The sequence below is a fragment of the Xenopus tropicalis genome, chromosome 2 (genome assembly GCF_000004195.4).
Source record: "Xenopus tropicalis strain Nigerian chromosome 2, UCB_Xtro_10.0, whole genome shotgun sequence".
In the NCBI taxonomy this organism is placed as follows: Eukaryota; Metazoa; Chordata; class Amphibia; order Anura; family Pipidae; genus Xenopus; species Xenopus tropicalis.
In genome coordinates, this window is record NC_030678.2 from 15,233,016 (window position 1) to 15,250,739 (window position 17,724).

The window sequence follows — 17,724 nt, forward strand, 5'->3', positions numbered from 1 at the left end:
GTAAAAGTAAGCAAATATGACTAACCTCCTTTCATTGTCTACCTGCCAATCACCTTCCCAATCCCAGCCTTCTGGAACCACAAAGCTGTTCTTTTTCAGCTTTATTGTTCCAGTGGCATCAGAGAACTTGGGGTGGTTTAGCAGGAACCTGGAGCTCCATCGACCAGATATCCGTGACTGATTTTCATACTAGCCAAAGAAGAAGAAAATCTGATAAGTAATTGGTTGCATCATTTTATTACATTCATAACTGTGTCGGAATAAATATGGCAACTAGAAATAAGTACAATCAGTCAGTAAGTTTTATATTCAACTGTAGTTATATAATATACAAATATAGTTAAGTGCTTAACGGTTCTGCTATATGAGGGCCTCCCCGGCTTATTTATACATATATACCATTACTGACTGAAGTTCAAGGCCATGATTTAATTTAAAGATCTAAAGTGTAACTGTAAACGACCCTTTTAAGCAGGGCCGCTGCTGGCCAAATGGGTGCCCTAAGCAGAAATTTACTTTTGTGCCCCCTCCCCCAAATATTACGGAAGTGTCCCCAATAGAAAGTGCCCCAATACACAGTGCCCCAATTGCCCCCATAAACAGTGCCCCCAATTGCCCCATAGACTGTACCCCCCATAGACAGTAGCCCCCACACACAGTGCCCCCAATAGAAAGTGCCCCCATACACAGTGCCCCAATTGCCCCCATAAACACTGCCCCCAAGTGCCCCCAATAGAAAGTGCCCCCATATACAGTGCCCCAATTGCCCCCATAAACAGTGCCCCCAAGTGCCCCCAATAGAAAGTGCCCCCAATAGAAAGTGCCCCAATTGCCCCCATAAACAGTGCCCCCAATAGAAAGTTCTCCCATACACAGTGCCCCAATTGCCCCCATAAATAGTGCTCCCATACACAGTGCCCCAATTGCCCCCATAAACAGTACCCCCCCATAGACAGTAGCCCCCACACACAGTGCCCCCAATTGCCCCCATAGAAAGTACCCCCAACAGACCAAGTCTTCGTCAGCAGCTCCTTCTCTCTTATGCCGCAGCAACAGGCACTTCTATAAGGTTGCGCCTCATCGCTGACGTGTGACATCATACGCACGGGCGCAACCTTATAAAAGGGCCTGTCGCTGCCGCATAAGAGAGAAGGAGCCGCCGCCAATGACTTGGTCTGTTGGTGTACAGAGTGCATACTCTGCGTATAGGGAGCGGCGGTACTGCTTTTAAGTAATATATAAATGGAGTATACACAAAGCTTACCATTTCTGCATGAACACTAAACATTCCGTGCACGGATTGGTTAATTTCACTCTCTGCTTCAGACAGTCCCAGCCAGAGGTTGACACGCAGCTGAACTGGAACACGTCTGCCTTCGCCTTTGTCGAGAGGATACTGAAATAAAAGGAAAATATTTATTTTAGGGACAGATTTATAACATGGCCTTAGCCCAATCTGCTTTAAATTATCTTTTAGTATGATGTAGAGAGTGCTATTCTGAAACAATTTGCAATTGGTCTTCATTTTTTATTAGGGGTGATTTTGAATTATTTTACTTTTTGTTCAACAGCTCTCCAGTTTGGACTTTTGGTAGTTATCTGGTTGATAGGGTTTAAAGTACCCTAGCAACCAAACAGCCACGTGAGTGAGACATGGGAATATAAATAGGAAAGGGCCTCAATAGAAAGAAAAGTAATAAAATATAACAGTAACAATAAAATTGTAGCCCCACAGCACAGTAGATTTTTGGCTTCTGGGGTCAATGAACCCTATTTGAAAGTTGGAAGAAAAAGGCAAATAATTCAGAAACTATAAAACAATAAAAAATGAAGACCAATTGAAAAGTTGCTAAGAAATGTCTATTCTAACATACTCCTTTCCCGCTGCCAGTATAATAACCCATTGTACCTAACTCTGCTTTACACATAAAGTTCATAAACATACATTTTTTAAAGAGAAAGTAGGTTCAATCTATCAGTCAAAAGTGTTTACCAAGATGGGATTAACTAACCCTTCCTACATTTTTACCACTACTATATGATCTCTTTTCTGTTAATATGGATCTCCATCATCAGGATTGCAGGAAGGCACAGTATTACAATGGCTAAGGTCTTAAGGGTAATGGTAAATCTTAATAGGGGCAAACTAACAAATAGTGGGGAAAAATATCTATTTATCTACTATTGTATTGTTCCGAAGGTGGGCCACACTCCATATTAAAATATGTTATAGCGAAAACCTTAAATACCTTTAGAAATATCGTTTGAATCTTCCCGCAGAATTTGCCACAGGCCTCTCCCCCGGTCTTGGAGAAGAGGATAAGATGGGCAGGAATACGGGCGTAGGCCACTCTTCTTTCTGCCTTTATCATCCAGATGATGATGTCCGGCATACTGGTTTGTGGCTATACAATAACAAGAAAGGGGTAATAGTTACTACACACACTCTACAAGGGTTTAAACAACGATTATTTAAGGCATTATTTTCTATGATATCTGTTATTGATTGCTTTATATGTTACTCTGTATGTCCAATGTATGTAACCAACTTATTGTGCAGAATATGTTGGCGCTTTATAAATAAATGTTAATAATAATAATAATAATAATAAAAATATGATATATTAAATGAAGGTGTAGTTTATTGAGGCAGAGAAATGCAACAAGTGATTTATTTGACAAAGTGTAACTGATATATAAAACTGTAGCAGCACATTACTAAATGATCTCTATATAACAAACAGGGCAAAGCCCCAAATACTATGAAATGCAATGTAAACTGCTATGGACTTAATCGAGCAAGCAGTATGGCTTCTCATATTATATTAAGATGTTAATAATGAAACTGTATCCAGATTGATAAAGAATCGGTGCCCATAGGGCCCATTACTCACCTCTTCCGACAGCTGTTTCAGTCTGTCTATCCATTCCTCAATGGAAGGTAGAGTTGACTGTACATCGGCCGCGCTCCTTCGCATTTTAGCTGCTGCCGCCTTTATGTGAGTGAGGGCAGACTGCTGAAGGTGTCGCCGATGCCAATCTAACTCATTCACATTATATCTTCTTTCCATTGAAGGCAGATGTTTCCTTTAAATTATAAATCAAGTTTTATTAAACTGTCACATCTAAGTAATGTATTAAAATAATAAATTATTTGAATTTATACTAACATACAATATTTTTTTTTTACTTTGCAAATATATATATATAATTGCATGTGATTTTTAAATACTCTTGTGTGCAATTTTATTTTGCTCTGCAAATACAGGTATTGGATCCCTTATACGGAAACCCGTTATCCAGAAAGCTCTGAATTACGGAAAGCCTGTCTCCCATAGACTCCATTTTAATCAAATAATTCAGAATTGTAATTGATCCCAACTAAGATATAATTAATCCTTATTGGATGCAAAACAATCCTGTTGGGTTTAATTAATGTTTTATTGATTTTTAGTAGATTTAGGGGCACATTTACAAAAGCACGAATGCTCGAGCGTTCATGCGAACGCTCCGAGCGTATTTTTTCGTACGCCACACGACTTTTTCGGACGTTTGCAGGAAAAAATCGGAAAGGTTTTACGGCTGTTTACAATTGTTCGGTACGAAAATTTCGTGACTTTCGGATCGCCAATACGATATTATCGTGACTAATATGATTTTTTCGTAAGCATTTTCGTGATATTTGCGATCTTCAGAAATTTTCGTTTCCAATCCGATTTTTTCCCATTCGTGATTTGGATTCGTGGATTAGTAAATGTGCCCCTTAAGGTATGGAGATCCAAATTACGGAAAGACCCCTTATCTGGAAGACCCTTGGTCCCGAGCATTCTGGATAACGGGTCCTATACCTGTATATGTGTATAAACATATATATGTGTATGGAAATTGTACTTACCCAGCATCTTCAATAAGCTGGTCCAATACATTCTGCCATAATGTAACCACTTCTGCCTCAGGAAGGTTTGCTTGTAGAGCTAATCTCAAGGAAGATAGTCCAGTTTGCTGCAAAACAAATGTTACATGATCACACAATTTTCAAGGCTACTTAAATAGTACAGATCAGTGGTAGGAAATGAAAAATCTAAAACTGATATTGATGATATAATTAATGGCTGCCCCAATACAGAACACAGAGATGTGTCGAGTGCAAAGTCTACTCAATACTAAACTGTATTCTCCTTTTACCATATAAAATCCCATTTAAGTGAATAAGAAGAGGTGAAATTTCCCACTAGTGAACTACAGCAAACTTTGGAATGGCGAGTACTTACCAGCCGATCCGTCAGGGCAATGAGAATATTCACAACATCCAGACGGTGGCTTATATCTTCCCAATGAGATGTTAGAGCTACTACAGGCTTTGAGGTAGACCATGGTATGTAGTAGTAGAAATTGCCTGTGTTAAAGCAAGATGTAAAAAAAATTAATTATAAATGAACAGTAATTGTGCACAAAAATCATACAATGTAATAGTAGCCTAATAAAATACATTGATATCACTAGTTCCTACTTATTAATAAATCATGGAGCTTGGGTCTGGGCGCTATCTAATTTGTGATTTTATTAAATGTAAAACCTATTTGCACTTGTGGGTAATAATATTCTAGGGGTAGAGAGCTTTAAACAGGGTCGGACTGGGGGGTGCAGGGCCCATTGGGGCTTCCGCCCCAGGGGCCCTGCAGGTGCCCCAGCCAGCCGCGTCCCCTACCCCCCGCAGGGCCCCCACCTGACGTCCTCCCCGAGCGCGTATAAATTGAATGTGTCAGGGGAGGAACAGTCAGAAGGGGGAGCGCCGGCAAAGGTCGGACTGGGCCGCCGGGGCCCATTAGGGCTGGGGCCCACCGGGATTTTTCCCCAGTGTCCCGGCAGCCCAGTCCGACCCTGGCTTTAAATGATTCATTACTAATCCAAACATGGCCCAGTTCCACAGTTCCATTGCTAAAAGCATAAATTGCATAACTTGTTATACTTACCATCAAATTGAGGTTGTCTGTATTGTGTTGTCGATGGCAATGCCTTACATGTGCAGTCAAATTTGTTGCCGTAATTGCCGATGCTCACTTCAAACTGTACGGCACCGACGGCATCTTGCAGCATAGTCGCTGAATAGAATACCGCACACAGGCTATATTTCCGCTTGAACTGGTATTTCTGTATATAGAACAAATATGACTTATTATTTACAGTGGTATAACATTCAGTTGACAGAATATTAGAGATTACTAGTTAAAAATAATTATGGACAGTGATCGGAGCTAAATAAAAATTGGTGAGTGATTCATTTACCTCAGCAGCATGAACATCATGTCTAGAGATGTCTCCAATCATCCTTGTGGAGTCGTCCAAAGTAGAAGTAAGCTCCACTAGGATTCTGCCTCTATAGGCTATCCCTTCTCCCTGCAAAGGAACAGGTAAACAAGTGACTGTGGGGTTCTGCCAGCAATAGAAAAAAGTGCCCCAAAAAATCAAAGTTATAATAAAAGAATTCATCCAGTTATGTGTGTTATTCCATCATTTCCATAATACCAAAAAATGAAAATAAAAAGTAAAGCAAGACTTACCAGTCCACGATTCAGTTCATCGTAGTGGTCAGGATAGCGGCTGAACTCCCTTGGACTTCCGTACAGGTTTATAAAGCACGGTCCAAAGGTTGGTAAGAAGCCATCTTTTAGCCCAGTCCCTGATTGGAAAAAGCATTATATTATTAGTCGCTCAAGAATATTTTACTAAAATTGTTTTTTTATTACTAATACTAATGGATAGCTAGTTACCACTATACATGCATTATAAATAAAATGATAATTGTCATTTTCATATAAATATATAGGCGATCTTACCTTCTAAACCAGTAACAGGTAAAGAAATATTGGACAGGGCCAGGTTGGCAGTTGCTACTAGGTCATTCCTATTTGCTCTGTCCCTGTATAATAAATTCAATGCATTAGTATACAATGTATTAATATATACTATTTCTATTTAAAAACAGTGTTATTTTAGTCAAATACAGTTCTAAGGGGATGTATAACAGATAACTATTTTCTGAAAGATTTTTTTAGAACATAAGGATTTAAATGGTTTTTACGCCCCAAAGAACTATGTTTATCTATCCAGCAAAACATCATTAGGACTTACCAGTCATACACTCTGAGCCTAACATTGTCGCACATTGATGGAATCTGCAAAATAAAGAAAACTATTTCATTAGGGGACGGCTGGCATAGGTATAAACATTTTTCTAATACAGACTACTTGTAAAGTATTTTAAAGTATATTTCTCATTCTTCTGACCTTCATAGGTAGAGTGATGGCTTGGTTCCATACGGGACTGCAACTGTCTTTTATTATTTTTGTTAGGACCTGTAAAAGATCATTTATCAAAACAGTGATCAGTAATCCTTTTCTAATAATATCTATCTATCTATCTATCTACCTATCATCTATCTATCTATCTATCTATCTATCTATCTATCTATCATCTATCTGTCTATCTATCATCTATCTATCTATCTATCTATCTATCTATCTATCTACCTACCTATCTATCTATCTATCTATCTATCTATCTATCTATCTATCATCTATCTGTCTATCTATCATCTATCACTCTCTCTATAGCTATCTATCTATCTGTCTTTCATATATCTGGCTATTTATCTACTCTATCTATCTATCTATCTATCTATCTATCTATCTATCTATCTATCTGTCTTTCATATATCTGGCTATCTATCTACTTTATCTATCTATATATCTATCTATCTATCTATCTATCTATCTATCTATCTATCTATCTATCTATCTATCTATCATCTCTCTCTCTCTCTCTCTCTCTCTCTCTCTCACTCTCTATCATCTATCTATCTACCTATCTATCATCTATCTATCTATCTACCTATCTATCTACCTATCTATCACTCTCTCTATAGCTATCTATCTATCTATCTACCTATCTATCTATCTATCTATCTATCTATCTATCTATCATCTCTCTCTCTCTCTCTCTCTCTCTCTCTCTCTCACTCTCTATCATCTATCTATCTACCTATCTATCATCTATCTATCTATCTACCTATCTACCTATCTATCACTCTCTCTATAGCTATCTATCTATCTATCTATCTATCTATCTATCTATCTATCTATCTATCATCTATCTATCTATCTATCTATCTATCTATCATCTATCTATCTACCTATCTATTATCTATCTATCTATCATCTATCCATCTATCTATCTATCTATCTATCTATCTATCTATCTATCTATCTATCTATCATCCATCTATCTATCTATCTATCATCTATCTATCTACCTATCTATCATCTATCTACCTATCTATCATCTATCTATCTATCATCTATCTATCTATCATCTATCTATCTATCTATCTATCTACCTATCTATCACTCTCTCTATAGCTATCTATCTATCTATCTATCTATCTACCTATCTATCTATCTATCTATCTATCTATCTATCTATCATCCATCTATCTATCTATCTATCATCTATCTATCTACCTATCTATCATCTATCTACCTATCTATCATCTATCTATCTATCATCTATCTATCTATCATCTATCTATCTATCTATCTATCTATCTATCTATCTATCTACCTATCTATCACTCTCTCTATAGCTATCTATCTATCTATCTATCTACCTATCTATCTATCTATCATCCATCTATCTATCTATCTATCATCTATCTATCTACCTATCTATCATCTATCTACCTATCTATCATCTATCTATCTATCATCTATCTATCTATCATCTATCTATCTATCTATCTACCTATCTATCACTCTCTCTATAGCTATCTATCTATCTATCTATCTATCTACCTATCTATCTATCTATCTATCTATCATCTATCTATCTATCTATCTATCTATCTATCATCTATCTATCTACCTATCTATCATCTATCTATCTATCATCTATCTATCTATCTATCTATCTATCATCTATCTATAATCTATCTATCTATCTATCTATCCATCTATCAATCTATCATCTATCTATCTATCTATCATCTATCTATCTATCTGTCTGTCTATCTATCTATCTATCTATCTATCATCTATTTATCTATCTATCTATCTATCTATCTATCTATCTATCTGTCTGTCTATCTATTTATCTATCATCTATCTATCTATCTATTTATCTATCTATAAAAGACTTTGTTACCTTATCCCCAGCAAATGCCACTTCTGTGAAGGGATCAGCTAAATTCTTCTTGTCCACATTTGATCTGAAAAGTCCCTTTACACTTCTGAAAAATGTGTCATCCACTAAAAAAGGAAATGTAAATTGTTATCACTTTAGCAACACAATTATCCAGTCATTTTCACTAAGAATGTAGTTGTATAAAACATTTCATTTCTTGCTGTGACTCTCTGCTGTTATTGAACTACAACGCCTACAGTTCTATATTTCAATAACAAAGGGAAAGCCACAGTATTTGGCTATTATAGTAGCACAAACTCTTTTAATTACTTTTAAACATGGTGGAAAATAAATCTGACTTGGTGATTAATAAATATGTCATTTCATAAATTTCTTTGGCAAGAAAATAATTCACAATTACATTAAAGTTAACCTTTAAGATTATTATGAAGGAAAAGACTTACTTTGGGGAATATCATTAGCTCGGTAGATTTTTATCACAGATGATATAGTCTGCCGAGCTACTCCGCTTGTTAACAGGAGATTCTTTTCTATGTCCTCATCTTCATGTTGCCCTGGGGTTTCAATCTGTAGATATAATAGATATTATTATTCCATGCATGCTTTTTAAAAATTCTTGTTATCATACAAAGCTATGTGCCTCAGCTGTCTGATATTTACTCCATATACATTATTTGCCAACATTCAGGCACTACAATTGTACTCAAGGGCCTAAAGGTAAATACTAAGTTGTAAATATTTGGATTATTTTATCCTTTTGGCCAAGGGGAAGGCAAAGAGGCCAATGAGCATGAAATGCTGCAGGATTTCTGTCAATAGACATTCACATTAACGTTTTCATTGTGCTGGAATTCAACTTACCGGTTGCTGATCTCCTTTTCCAAGAATAAAGAGGCTAACCTTCAGGTAGCCCCTTGGAGACAAGCTCGAGTCCTTAGGATCATACAGGGCAATCCATTTTCTTATAATCGCATGACCTTCAAGATCAGAAAAAGAACATTTTGGTTTATAAAATAGTTCTGAAATCTCCAGATGTAATTCAATTTTAAATGCACAGATTTTCTCAATGGTGATGTCTTTTCCGCCCCGAAAAATGTAAGAATAAAAGAAAACTCTTACCTGGTCCATCATAGATGAATCCAGCATCAAGCTAAAAATGAGAAATAAAAAATAATTAGCAAGATTCTTTAAAACCATTAAAATTGCTGAAAAGATGGTTAAACTATACCTATATTTCCACTTGTTTATTTAGGTTTATGCATTTCATTTGTATCTGCAAGTTCTGAGTAACTGAATTAGCAAAATGTCTATGGGGCACATTTACTAATCCACGAGCGTCCGAATGCGGTTTTTTCGTAATGATCTGTATTTTTGCGACTTTTTCGTCGCCGCCGCGATTTTTTCATATCTTGCACGAATTTTCTGTCGCCGTTACGACTTTATCATATATTTTCCGCAGATTTTTCGTTGCCGTCGCGAAAAATTCAGATTGGTTTTTCCGGCGTTTACAATTGCTCAATACGTACAAAACGCGACGGCGACGGAAAAAAATTGCGCAAATTACGATAAAGTCATGACGGCGACTAAAAAGTCGCGCAAAATGTGAAAAAAACGCATCATCGACGAGAAAGTCGCAACATTTTCGTTTCCACTCTGATTTTTTCCCATTCGGGATTCGGATTCGAGGATTAGTAAATGTGCCTCTTTGAGTAGTATATAATATAATTGTAATTTTTTTTATTTTAAAAAAGTGTATACAGTCGAATATATTCATTGTGCTGTATTCGACATTTACTGCATTAAGACAAATGAATGTGTGCTCTTTGGGAGATCTGGGAACTCCTAAAAGAAAGTAATTTAAAAAAACAATCCATGAACACTCTATTAAGTATCATATAAAATTGTTTTGTATCTTACCTTAAATTCACCAATCAGGCTGTCTGCACGAAGCGCACGAGACCTAAGTGCCTGAAAAGAAAAAAGTAATTGATTAATTTCTAATAATATGAACCAGGGGCGGGCCTAATCACTATGGTGCCCCAGGCAAGGCAATTGATTCGCTGTGCCCCACAGGAGGCAGGACATGACAGCTTAACCGAACTCTCGCGAGAGTTTGTGAGAGTTCGGGAGAGTTTAAAAAAGCTGTCTTGTCCTGCCTCTGTCTGTTTCTGGTAGGGGGCAAAAGTTTTCTCCGGAGAGATAAAGAAGGGCCAGACCTTAGGGGTAACAAGTAACAAGTGTTGTGCTATAGGCACGTGTCTCTTCTGCCTACCCCTAGTTCCAGCCCTGATATGAACATAAACACAGTTATTCTCAAAATATGTGTAAACTCCTAAAAGGACTTTAGCATCCTTCTCCTAGAAATGTGATATTCATTGGCTGAGGAATGCGTGGGGGGGGGGTCAAGATCCTACAACTAAAGCTGGCCATACACGCACCGATACTATCGTACGAAACCTCGTTTCGTACGATATTCGGTGCGTGTATGGCATGTCGGCGAGTTGACCGATATCGCAGGAAGCTGCTGATATCAGATGACTCGCCGATCGGCCAGGTTAGAAAATTTTGATCGGGCGCCATAGAAGGCGCCTGACCAAAATCTGCTTTCAGCGCTGAATCGGCAGAAGGAGGTAGAAATCCTATTGTTTCTACCTCCTTATCTGCTGTTTCAGCCCTGACTGTGTGTGGCGGATCTGACGATGTTTCGTACGACCGATGGTCCCACGAAACATCGTCAGATCACCACGTGTATGGCCAGCTTAATGGGGACATGTTTATCAGCTAAGAATCACTGGCTTTTAGAAGAAAAATGTTCTATTAGTTCTTTCTTACCTGAATGGTTATGGACTCCATACGCAGATCCGCAAGTGACCTGTGCATGTCGAAGGTCAGCATCTAATGGGTTAAAGAAAGATGAAAATACATGTTAATAAATAAATTCATTGTCTATTCAATCAACATTTTATTTTAATATTAAATAAGTGAAATGGAATACTTTGTTAAGAGTAACACAGTGTTACAAAACGTACCTGATTAAAATAAGGGTTATTGCCAGATCTAATTCTCGTGTGTTGAGTCTGGTGTCCAATTTTCACTTTGACAACCGGCTTTATATTATTGCCAGTCAGCTGCCGACCTTCTATTGTCCGAACCAGAACCTGTGGCAGCAATATATTTTATTTAGCATAAGATTTACTGTTTATTAATTAGTTATTTTAACCATATCATAGTCCAACTCAATGCTATATGTACATGTACAGGTATGGGACCTGTTATCCAGAATGCTTGGGACCTGGGGTTTTCTGGGCAAGAGACCTCCCGTAATTTGGATCTCCATAACTTAAGTCTGCTAAAAATCATTTAAATATTGAATAAACCCAATAGGGCTGTTCTGCCCCCAATAAGGGGTAATTATATCTTAGTTGGGATCAAGTACAGGTTCTGTTTTATTATTACAGAGAAAAGGGAATCATTTAACCATTAAATAAACCCAATAGGGCTGTTCTGCCCCCAATAAGGGGTAATTATATCTTAGTTGGGATCAAGTACAGGTACTGTTTTATTATTACAGAGAAAAGGGAATCATTTAACCATGAAATAAACCCAATAGGGCTGTTCTGCCCCCAATAAGGGGTAATTATATCTTAGTTGGGATCAAGTACAGGTACTGTTTTATTATTACAGAGAAAAGGGAATCATTTAACCATGAAATAAACCCAATAGGGCTGTTCTGCCCCCAATAAGGGGTAATTATATCTTAGTTGGGATCAAGTACAGGTACTGTTTTATTATTACAGAGAAAAGGGAATCATTTAACCATGAAATAAACCCAATAGGACTGTTCTGCCCCAATAAGGGGTAATTATATCTTAGTTGGGATCAAGTACAGGTACTGTTTTATTATTACAGAGAAAAGGGAATCATTTAACCATTAAATAAACCCAATATGGCTGTTCTGCCCCCAATAAGGGGTAATTATATCTTAGTTGGGATCAAGTACAGGTACTGTTTTATTATTACAGAGAAAAGGGAATCATTTAACCATTAAATAAACCCAATAGGGCTGTTCTGCCCCAATAAGGGGTAATTATATCTTAGTTGGGATCAAGTACAGGTACTGTTTTATTATTACAGAGAAAAGGGAATCATTTAACCATTAAATAAACCCAATAGGACTGTTCTGCCCCAATAAGGGGTAATTATATCTTAGTTGGGATCAAGTACAGGTACTGTTTTATTATTACAGAGAAAAAGTAAATCTTTTTTAAAAAATTTTAAAAATTCGAATTATTGACGTATAATGGAGTCTATGGGAGATGGCTTTTCCATAATTCTGAACTTTCTGGATAAGGGATCCCACACCTGTAATTGAATATAAGCCCCTAACTATTGTCAGTAATAAGCAATGGATTTTGTAAGCCCAAGGAATCTGAGCAGAGGTAATTTGATCATTTGCAATAACTACATTTAATCTAAAATAACCCTGCTGAGCCGCAGTAATACATAAGCAGCTAAATTGTAATATATACAGAAAACTAAAGGGATGCTGAACAATAATGATACAGAAATTCCCGGGTTTATCATTTACAAACAAGGATGTATTTAGGTGTATTATTTAAAAAAAAAAAACCAAAAAACAACTTTTAGTACCTTAAAGTTTAGAGACTGTTCAGTGCTCTCCACGCGGGAGGGAATGTAGGTGGGCTGGTTGTAGGGCTGCAGAGTTTGCTGCTTAGGGACACTAGCAGTTCCACTCAGTACAGCTCTTCCTTCCTCAGCCATAACCTCAGTGTCTGAAGGGGAAAAAAAGTCATGTTATTTACAAGTTACTATTAACGTAAACAAATACACTGCTTTTATACAAATCTAAGTATGAAATTTCATTAAAGGTATATCCCACTGAATAAAATGAGCCAATAGGGATGATTACAATGATTCATATGAAAAAAAATCATTGGATTAAGTGATAATCCATATTAAAAGTATAATGCATGGTGCTTAGTTATCAACTCTATATAGTGAATAAGTACAGTATGCACTGTTTCTAGCAGCTAGTTAACTCCAGAGTATCTGGTCAATGCCCAATTGTGGGTTAGACCAAGTGCTGGCAATTTCTTGGTGTGTACAAATTGTAGCCAAATATTGCTTCTAGCTGCCATTCAGCCTTTAGAACAGGGAACTATTTACAGGTATATGTTAATAAACTGGGCTTTATAAGCTCCCTCCTTCTATCTAGAGATCCTGAGTTAGGGGTGAGTGCAACATGGTCTTACTACTCAGTCACACTGTTTGCTAGAGGGCTTGTTTTTAACTGCACTACAGACTTAGGGGCACATTTACTAATTCCCCAATCAGAATGGGAAAAAAACGGATTGGAAACGAAAATTTTGCGATTTTTTTTCGTCGCCGTCGCGATTGTTTCGTATTTGTCGCAACTTTTTCGGCGCCGTCGCGACTTTATTGTATTTTGCACAATTATTTAGTCGCCATCGCGATTTTTTCGCATTGCGCTATAGTAAACGGCGGAAAAACCAATCCGAATATTTCGCGGCGGCGACGAAAAATTTGCGGAAAATATATGATAAAGTCGTAACAGCGACGAAAAAAGTCGCACAAAATACGAAACAATCGCGACGGCAACGAAAAAAATCGTAAAAATACCGGTCATTACAAAAAAACGCATTCGGACACCTTCGGACTGTTCATGGATTAGTAAATGTGCCCCTTAGAATAGGCAGTGTAGGACTCACATATAATGAGGGGCCTTGACTTGGCACGTGAGCTTATGGAAGTTTGTAAGGTTGCAAGTAGGGATGCACCCACTTTTTTGGGTTCGGCCGAACCCCTCCTGACGGATTCTGCAGAATCCTGAACCGAATCTGGGATTTGGTGCATCCCTAGTTGCAAGTGTTGTTTTTTTATTCCTTTTGTGAAGCATTTTTGCTTTGTGGGTTGCTACAAATAAGCTATAACAGTGGGGTTACTAGATGGTACTGGGCCCCATAGCAAAGTCGTTTTAGGGCCTCCATAATGCCAACAGGTTGTCCTGTTTTACCAATATATATTTTGTATTGTTCATTAATTAGGGCCCCCTATACCTCCCTATACCTTGCCTCAGGTGGCAGTGAGTGGCCAGTTACCAGGGGCAGCAAAAAGCCATCTCTGGTAACTTTAGGAGCCAAATTTTTTTAGTGCTCTCTTTATTAGCGATGCAGCCACCCCTGTACCCGCTCCGACGCTGTAAGCGCAAAGCAGGAGAGAGGGGCGTCGGGGAATACCACTGGGTGGAGTGTGCATTTTCTTATTTACCTTCTTTAGGTTCTTTTGGTTTCCTTTGGAATAATTTTCCAATCATTCGAAAAGGTTTGAATAAACCTCTGAAAGTTTTTCGAGTTTTAGAGACCTGTGGAAAAAAGGCAGAAAAATAGATGTTACACATAACTATCATATTTACAGCAGGGACGTACAGCACGTTTCCACCCAGCTTTTGTTACTACATGTTTCAGCTAGTGACATTGATAAGGGGCCGGTAACAGTGACTTCTCAGTAGAACTTTAGGATTTATCAATGACTTTTCAGTGCAATGTAGGGTTCAGACAGGTGTTAGCGCTCAGCAGCACTAATCACTACCACGGTTTCCAACAAGCATGGCCAAATATTGTCATCCAGCTTTAATAGTTACATCTTCCAGCCAGTGACACTGATAAGGGGCAATAGTTACTACTCACTACTTAGGATTTAACAATAAATACTAGAATCAAATAATTGGTTGCTTGCAATACAGGGTTCAGTCAGCTGTTAGTGTGTTAGTGCTCAGCAGTTAATACGCATTAACGCACGATCCACAACACACTTGGAAGCCAGTGTTGATCACGCCCTGTTTTTAAACCACACCCATGTGATTGTAAAAATGATTAAGACCATACACATTAATGGTGGTAGTGCACCAAAAATACAAATGTTTGGTACTCAATGCAGGAATATAACTTTTAAAGCTTACACAAGGCAAGCAGTCACAGAAGGCCACGGTCGGACTGGGGGGTGCAGGGCCCACCAGGGCTGCCGCCCCAGGGGCCCTGTAGGTGCCCCCACCAGCCAAATCCCCCGCACCCCCTAACCCTCCCCCATCCTGCAGGGGACCCCACCCGATGTCCTTCCCTGAGTGCGCGTAAATGTAACATGTCAGGGGAGGAACAGTCGGCCGGGGGAGCACCGGCAAGGGTCGGGTCTGGCCTCCCGGGGGCCCATTAGGGTTTTTTCCCGGTGTAACAGCGGCCCAGTCCAACCCTGCAGAAGGCCACTAGTTGGACATCACTGGCTTAGATAAATATCTGAGTACTTTTTTTGTGTGTTAAGGTCCCCATACACAGGCCAATTATAGCTGCCGATATGGGTCCCTTGGACCAATTCGGCATCTAAACGGCCCATGTATGGACAGAACCGAGCGGTCTGGCCGATCCATATCTGGCCTGAAATTGCCCAGATCTCGATCGGCCAGGTTAGAAAATCCAGTCAGATCGGGGACCGCATCGGCTCGTTGATGCGGTCCCCGAACCGACTGCCACATGGCCGCAAATGTAATTTGGGCCATGTAGTTTGGCCCTGGGGCCAAACGATCAGATTATTTTTTTTTTAAGCTACTTGCTACCCGATATCGCCCACCCGTAGGTGGGGATATCGGGTGAAGATCCGCTCGCTTGGCGACATCGCCAAGCGAGCGGATCTTATAGTGTATGGGGACCTTTAGAATAGTTCTAACAAATAGGGATTCCCCCATCGGATATCTGATGATCAGCTGTGGTTTAAAATGTTTGCTGGTAAAAAAGTTTGGAGGGTCTGGTATTAATATTTAAAGAATTGCTGCAGTTTGAATGTAAACCAATGAAAGTCTATAGGTGAAATCTGATTGGCCATTGTTGGATCCACCCACTATTTCTAACCGTTAACCGCAGTTACCCAGTGACTAAGTCTGTAAAGTTTGGGGGCCCTGATATTAATATTTAAAGAATTTCTAAAGTTTAAATGTAAACCAATGAAAATCTATAGGTGAAATCTGATTGGCCGTGGTTGGATCCACCCACTATTTTTAACCATTTACCGCAGTTACCTGGTGACTAAGTCTGTAAAGTTTGGGGGCCCTGATATTAATATTTAAAGAATTGTTGCAGTTTAAATGTAAACCAATGAAAGTCTATGGGTGAAATCTGATTGGCCGTGGTTGGCTCCTCCCACTATTTCTAACCGGTAACCGCAGTTACCCAGTGACTAAGTCTGTAAAGTTTGGGGGCCCTGATATTAATATTTAAAGAATTTCTAAAGTTTAAATGTAAACCAATGAAAATCTATAGGTGAAATCTGATTGGCCGTGGTTGGATCCACCCACTATTTTTAACCATTTACCGCAGTTACCTGGTGACTAAGTCTGTAAAGTTTGGGGGCCCTGATATTAATATTTAAAGAATTGTTGCAGTTTAAATGTAAACCAATGAAAGTCTATAGGTGAAATCTGATTGGCCATTTTTGGCTCCACCCACTATTTCTAACCGGTACAAACTGTCAGACAAAAGTCTGGGGACCCTGACATTAAATGTGATGTGTTAAAATTTCCCCACTGAAATCAATTAAAGAAATGTGATTGGTTATTGGTGGATCCGCCCACTTTTTCTAACCTTGAATCTGTAGTCACCCAGTGACTGACTGTGCGAAGTTTGGGAACCCTGACATAAATACTGTGAGAATGGGAGTATTTTCAATGTAAAACAATGAAATTCAATGCATGAATTTGATTGGCTGTTGGTGGCTCTGTCCACTTTTATTATTGGCAGACCCCCAAACTTAATGGGTAAAATGTGATTGGCTGTTTGTAGCTCCGCCCACTTTGGGGCATCCAACAAATATCATCAAAAATCATCAATCAGCCACAAACCGTTCAGGGCTGAAACAGGCAGATAAGGAGGTAGAAACAATAGGATTTCTACCTCCTTCTGCCGATTCAGCCCTGAAGGCAGATTTTGGTCAGGCGCCTTCTATAGCGCCCAATCAAAATCTTTTAACTGGCCCAATCGGCGAGTCGATCGATATCAGCAGCTTCCTGCGATATCGGTCGACTCGCCAACTTCCATACACGCATCGAATATCGTACGAAATGAGGTTTCATACAATATTATCGGTGCGTGTATGGCCAGCTTAAGATTGGCCGCAGTTTCCATTTCCCCATTAAAGTCAATGGGTGGAATTTAATTGCCTGCTGTTGGCTCCTCCCACTTTTGGGCGTCCAGCAAATATCGCCTTTGCATTTGTGTTGACCCCATGACTGTGTGATTCAAGTTTGGGGAGTGAAGCCTTAAAGCTCTAACATTGGCCGCAGTTTCAATTTCCCAATTAAAGTCAATGGGTAGAATTAAATTGGCTGTTGTTGGCTCCTCCCACTTTGTTTTGTCCGACAAATGTTGCTGTTTAATTTGTGGTGACCCCAAGATTTAAGTTTAGGGGGTGTACCTTCAAAGCTGTAAGAGTGACCCCAG

General features: G+C 38.8%; 1 protein-coding gene across 1 annotated transcript in view; it reads right to left on the reverse strand.

Annotated features, from left to right (window-relative positions):
* LOC100487361 (myoferlin) overlaps window positions 1-17,724 on the reverse strand; it is a 33,290-nt gene that overhangs the window by 15,280 nt on the left and 286 nt on the right. Inside the window, exons 2-21 of the mRNA XM_031896183.1 lie at window positions 14,510-14,603; window positions 12,851-12,993; window positions 11,230-11,358; window positions 11,033-11,095; window positions 10,118-10,168; window positions 9,320-9,350; window positions 9,062-9,177; window positions 8,644-8,767; window positions 8,201-8,304; window positions 6,133-6,176; window positions 5,838-5,920; window positions 5,562-5,680; window positions 5,287-5,397; window positions 4,974-5,151; window positions 4,272-4,396; window positions 3,896-4,002; window positions 2,895-3,087; window positions 2,250-2,405; window positions 1,265-1,396; window positions 26-189 (exon numbers count right to left, since the gene is read on the reverse strand). Coding sequence (XP_031752043.1) covers window positions 26-189; window positions 1,265-1,396; window positions 2,250-2,405; window positions 2,895-3,087; window positions 3,896-4,002; window positions 4,272-4,396; window positions 4,974-5,151; window positions 5,287-5,397; window positions 5,562-5,680; window positions 5,838-5,920; window positions 6,133-6,176; window positions 8,201-8,304; window positions 8,644-8,767; window positions 9,062-9,177; window positions 9,320-9,350; window positions 10,118-10,168; window positions 11,033-11,095; window positions 11,230-11,358; window positions 12,851-12,993; window positions 14,510-14,603 — 2,267 coding nt within the window. The remainder of the gene's footprint in view (window positions 1-25; window positions 190-1,264; window positions 1,397-2,249; window positions 2,406-2,894; window positions 3,088-3,895; window positions 4,003-4,271; window positions 4,397-4,973; window positions 5,152-5,286; window positions 5,398-5,561; window positions 5,681-5,837; window positions 5,921-6,132; window positions 6,177-8,200; window positions 8,305-8,643; window positions 8,768-9,061; window positions 9,178-9,319; window positions 9,351-10,117; window positions 10,169-11,032; window positions 11,096-11,229; window positions 11,359-12,850; window positions 12,994-14,509; window positions 14,604-17,724) is intronic.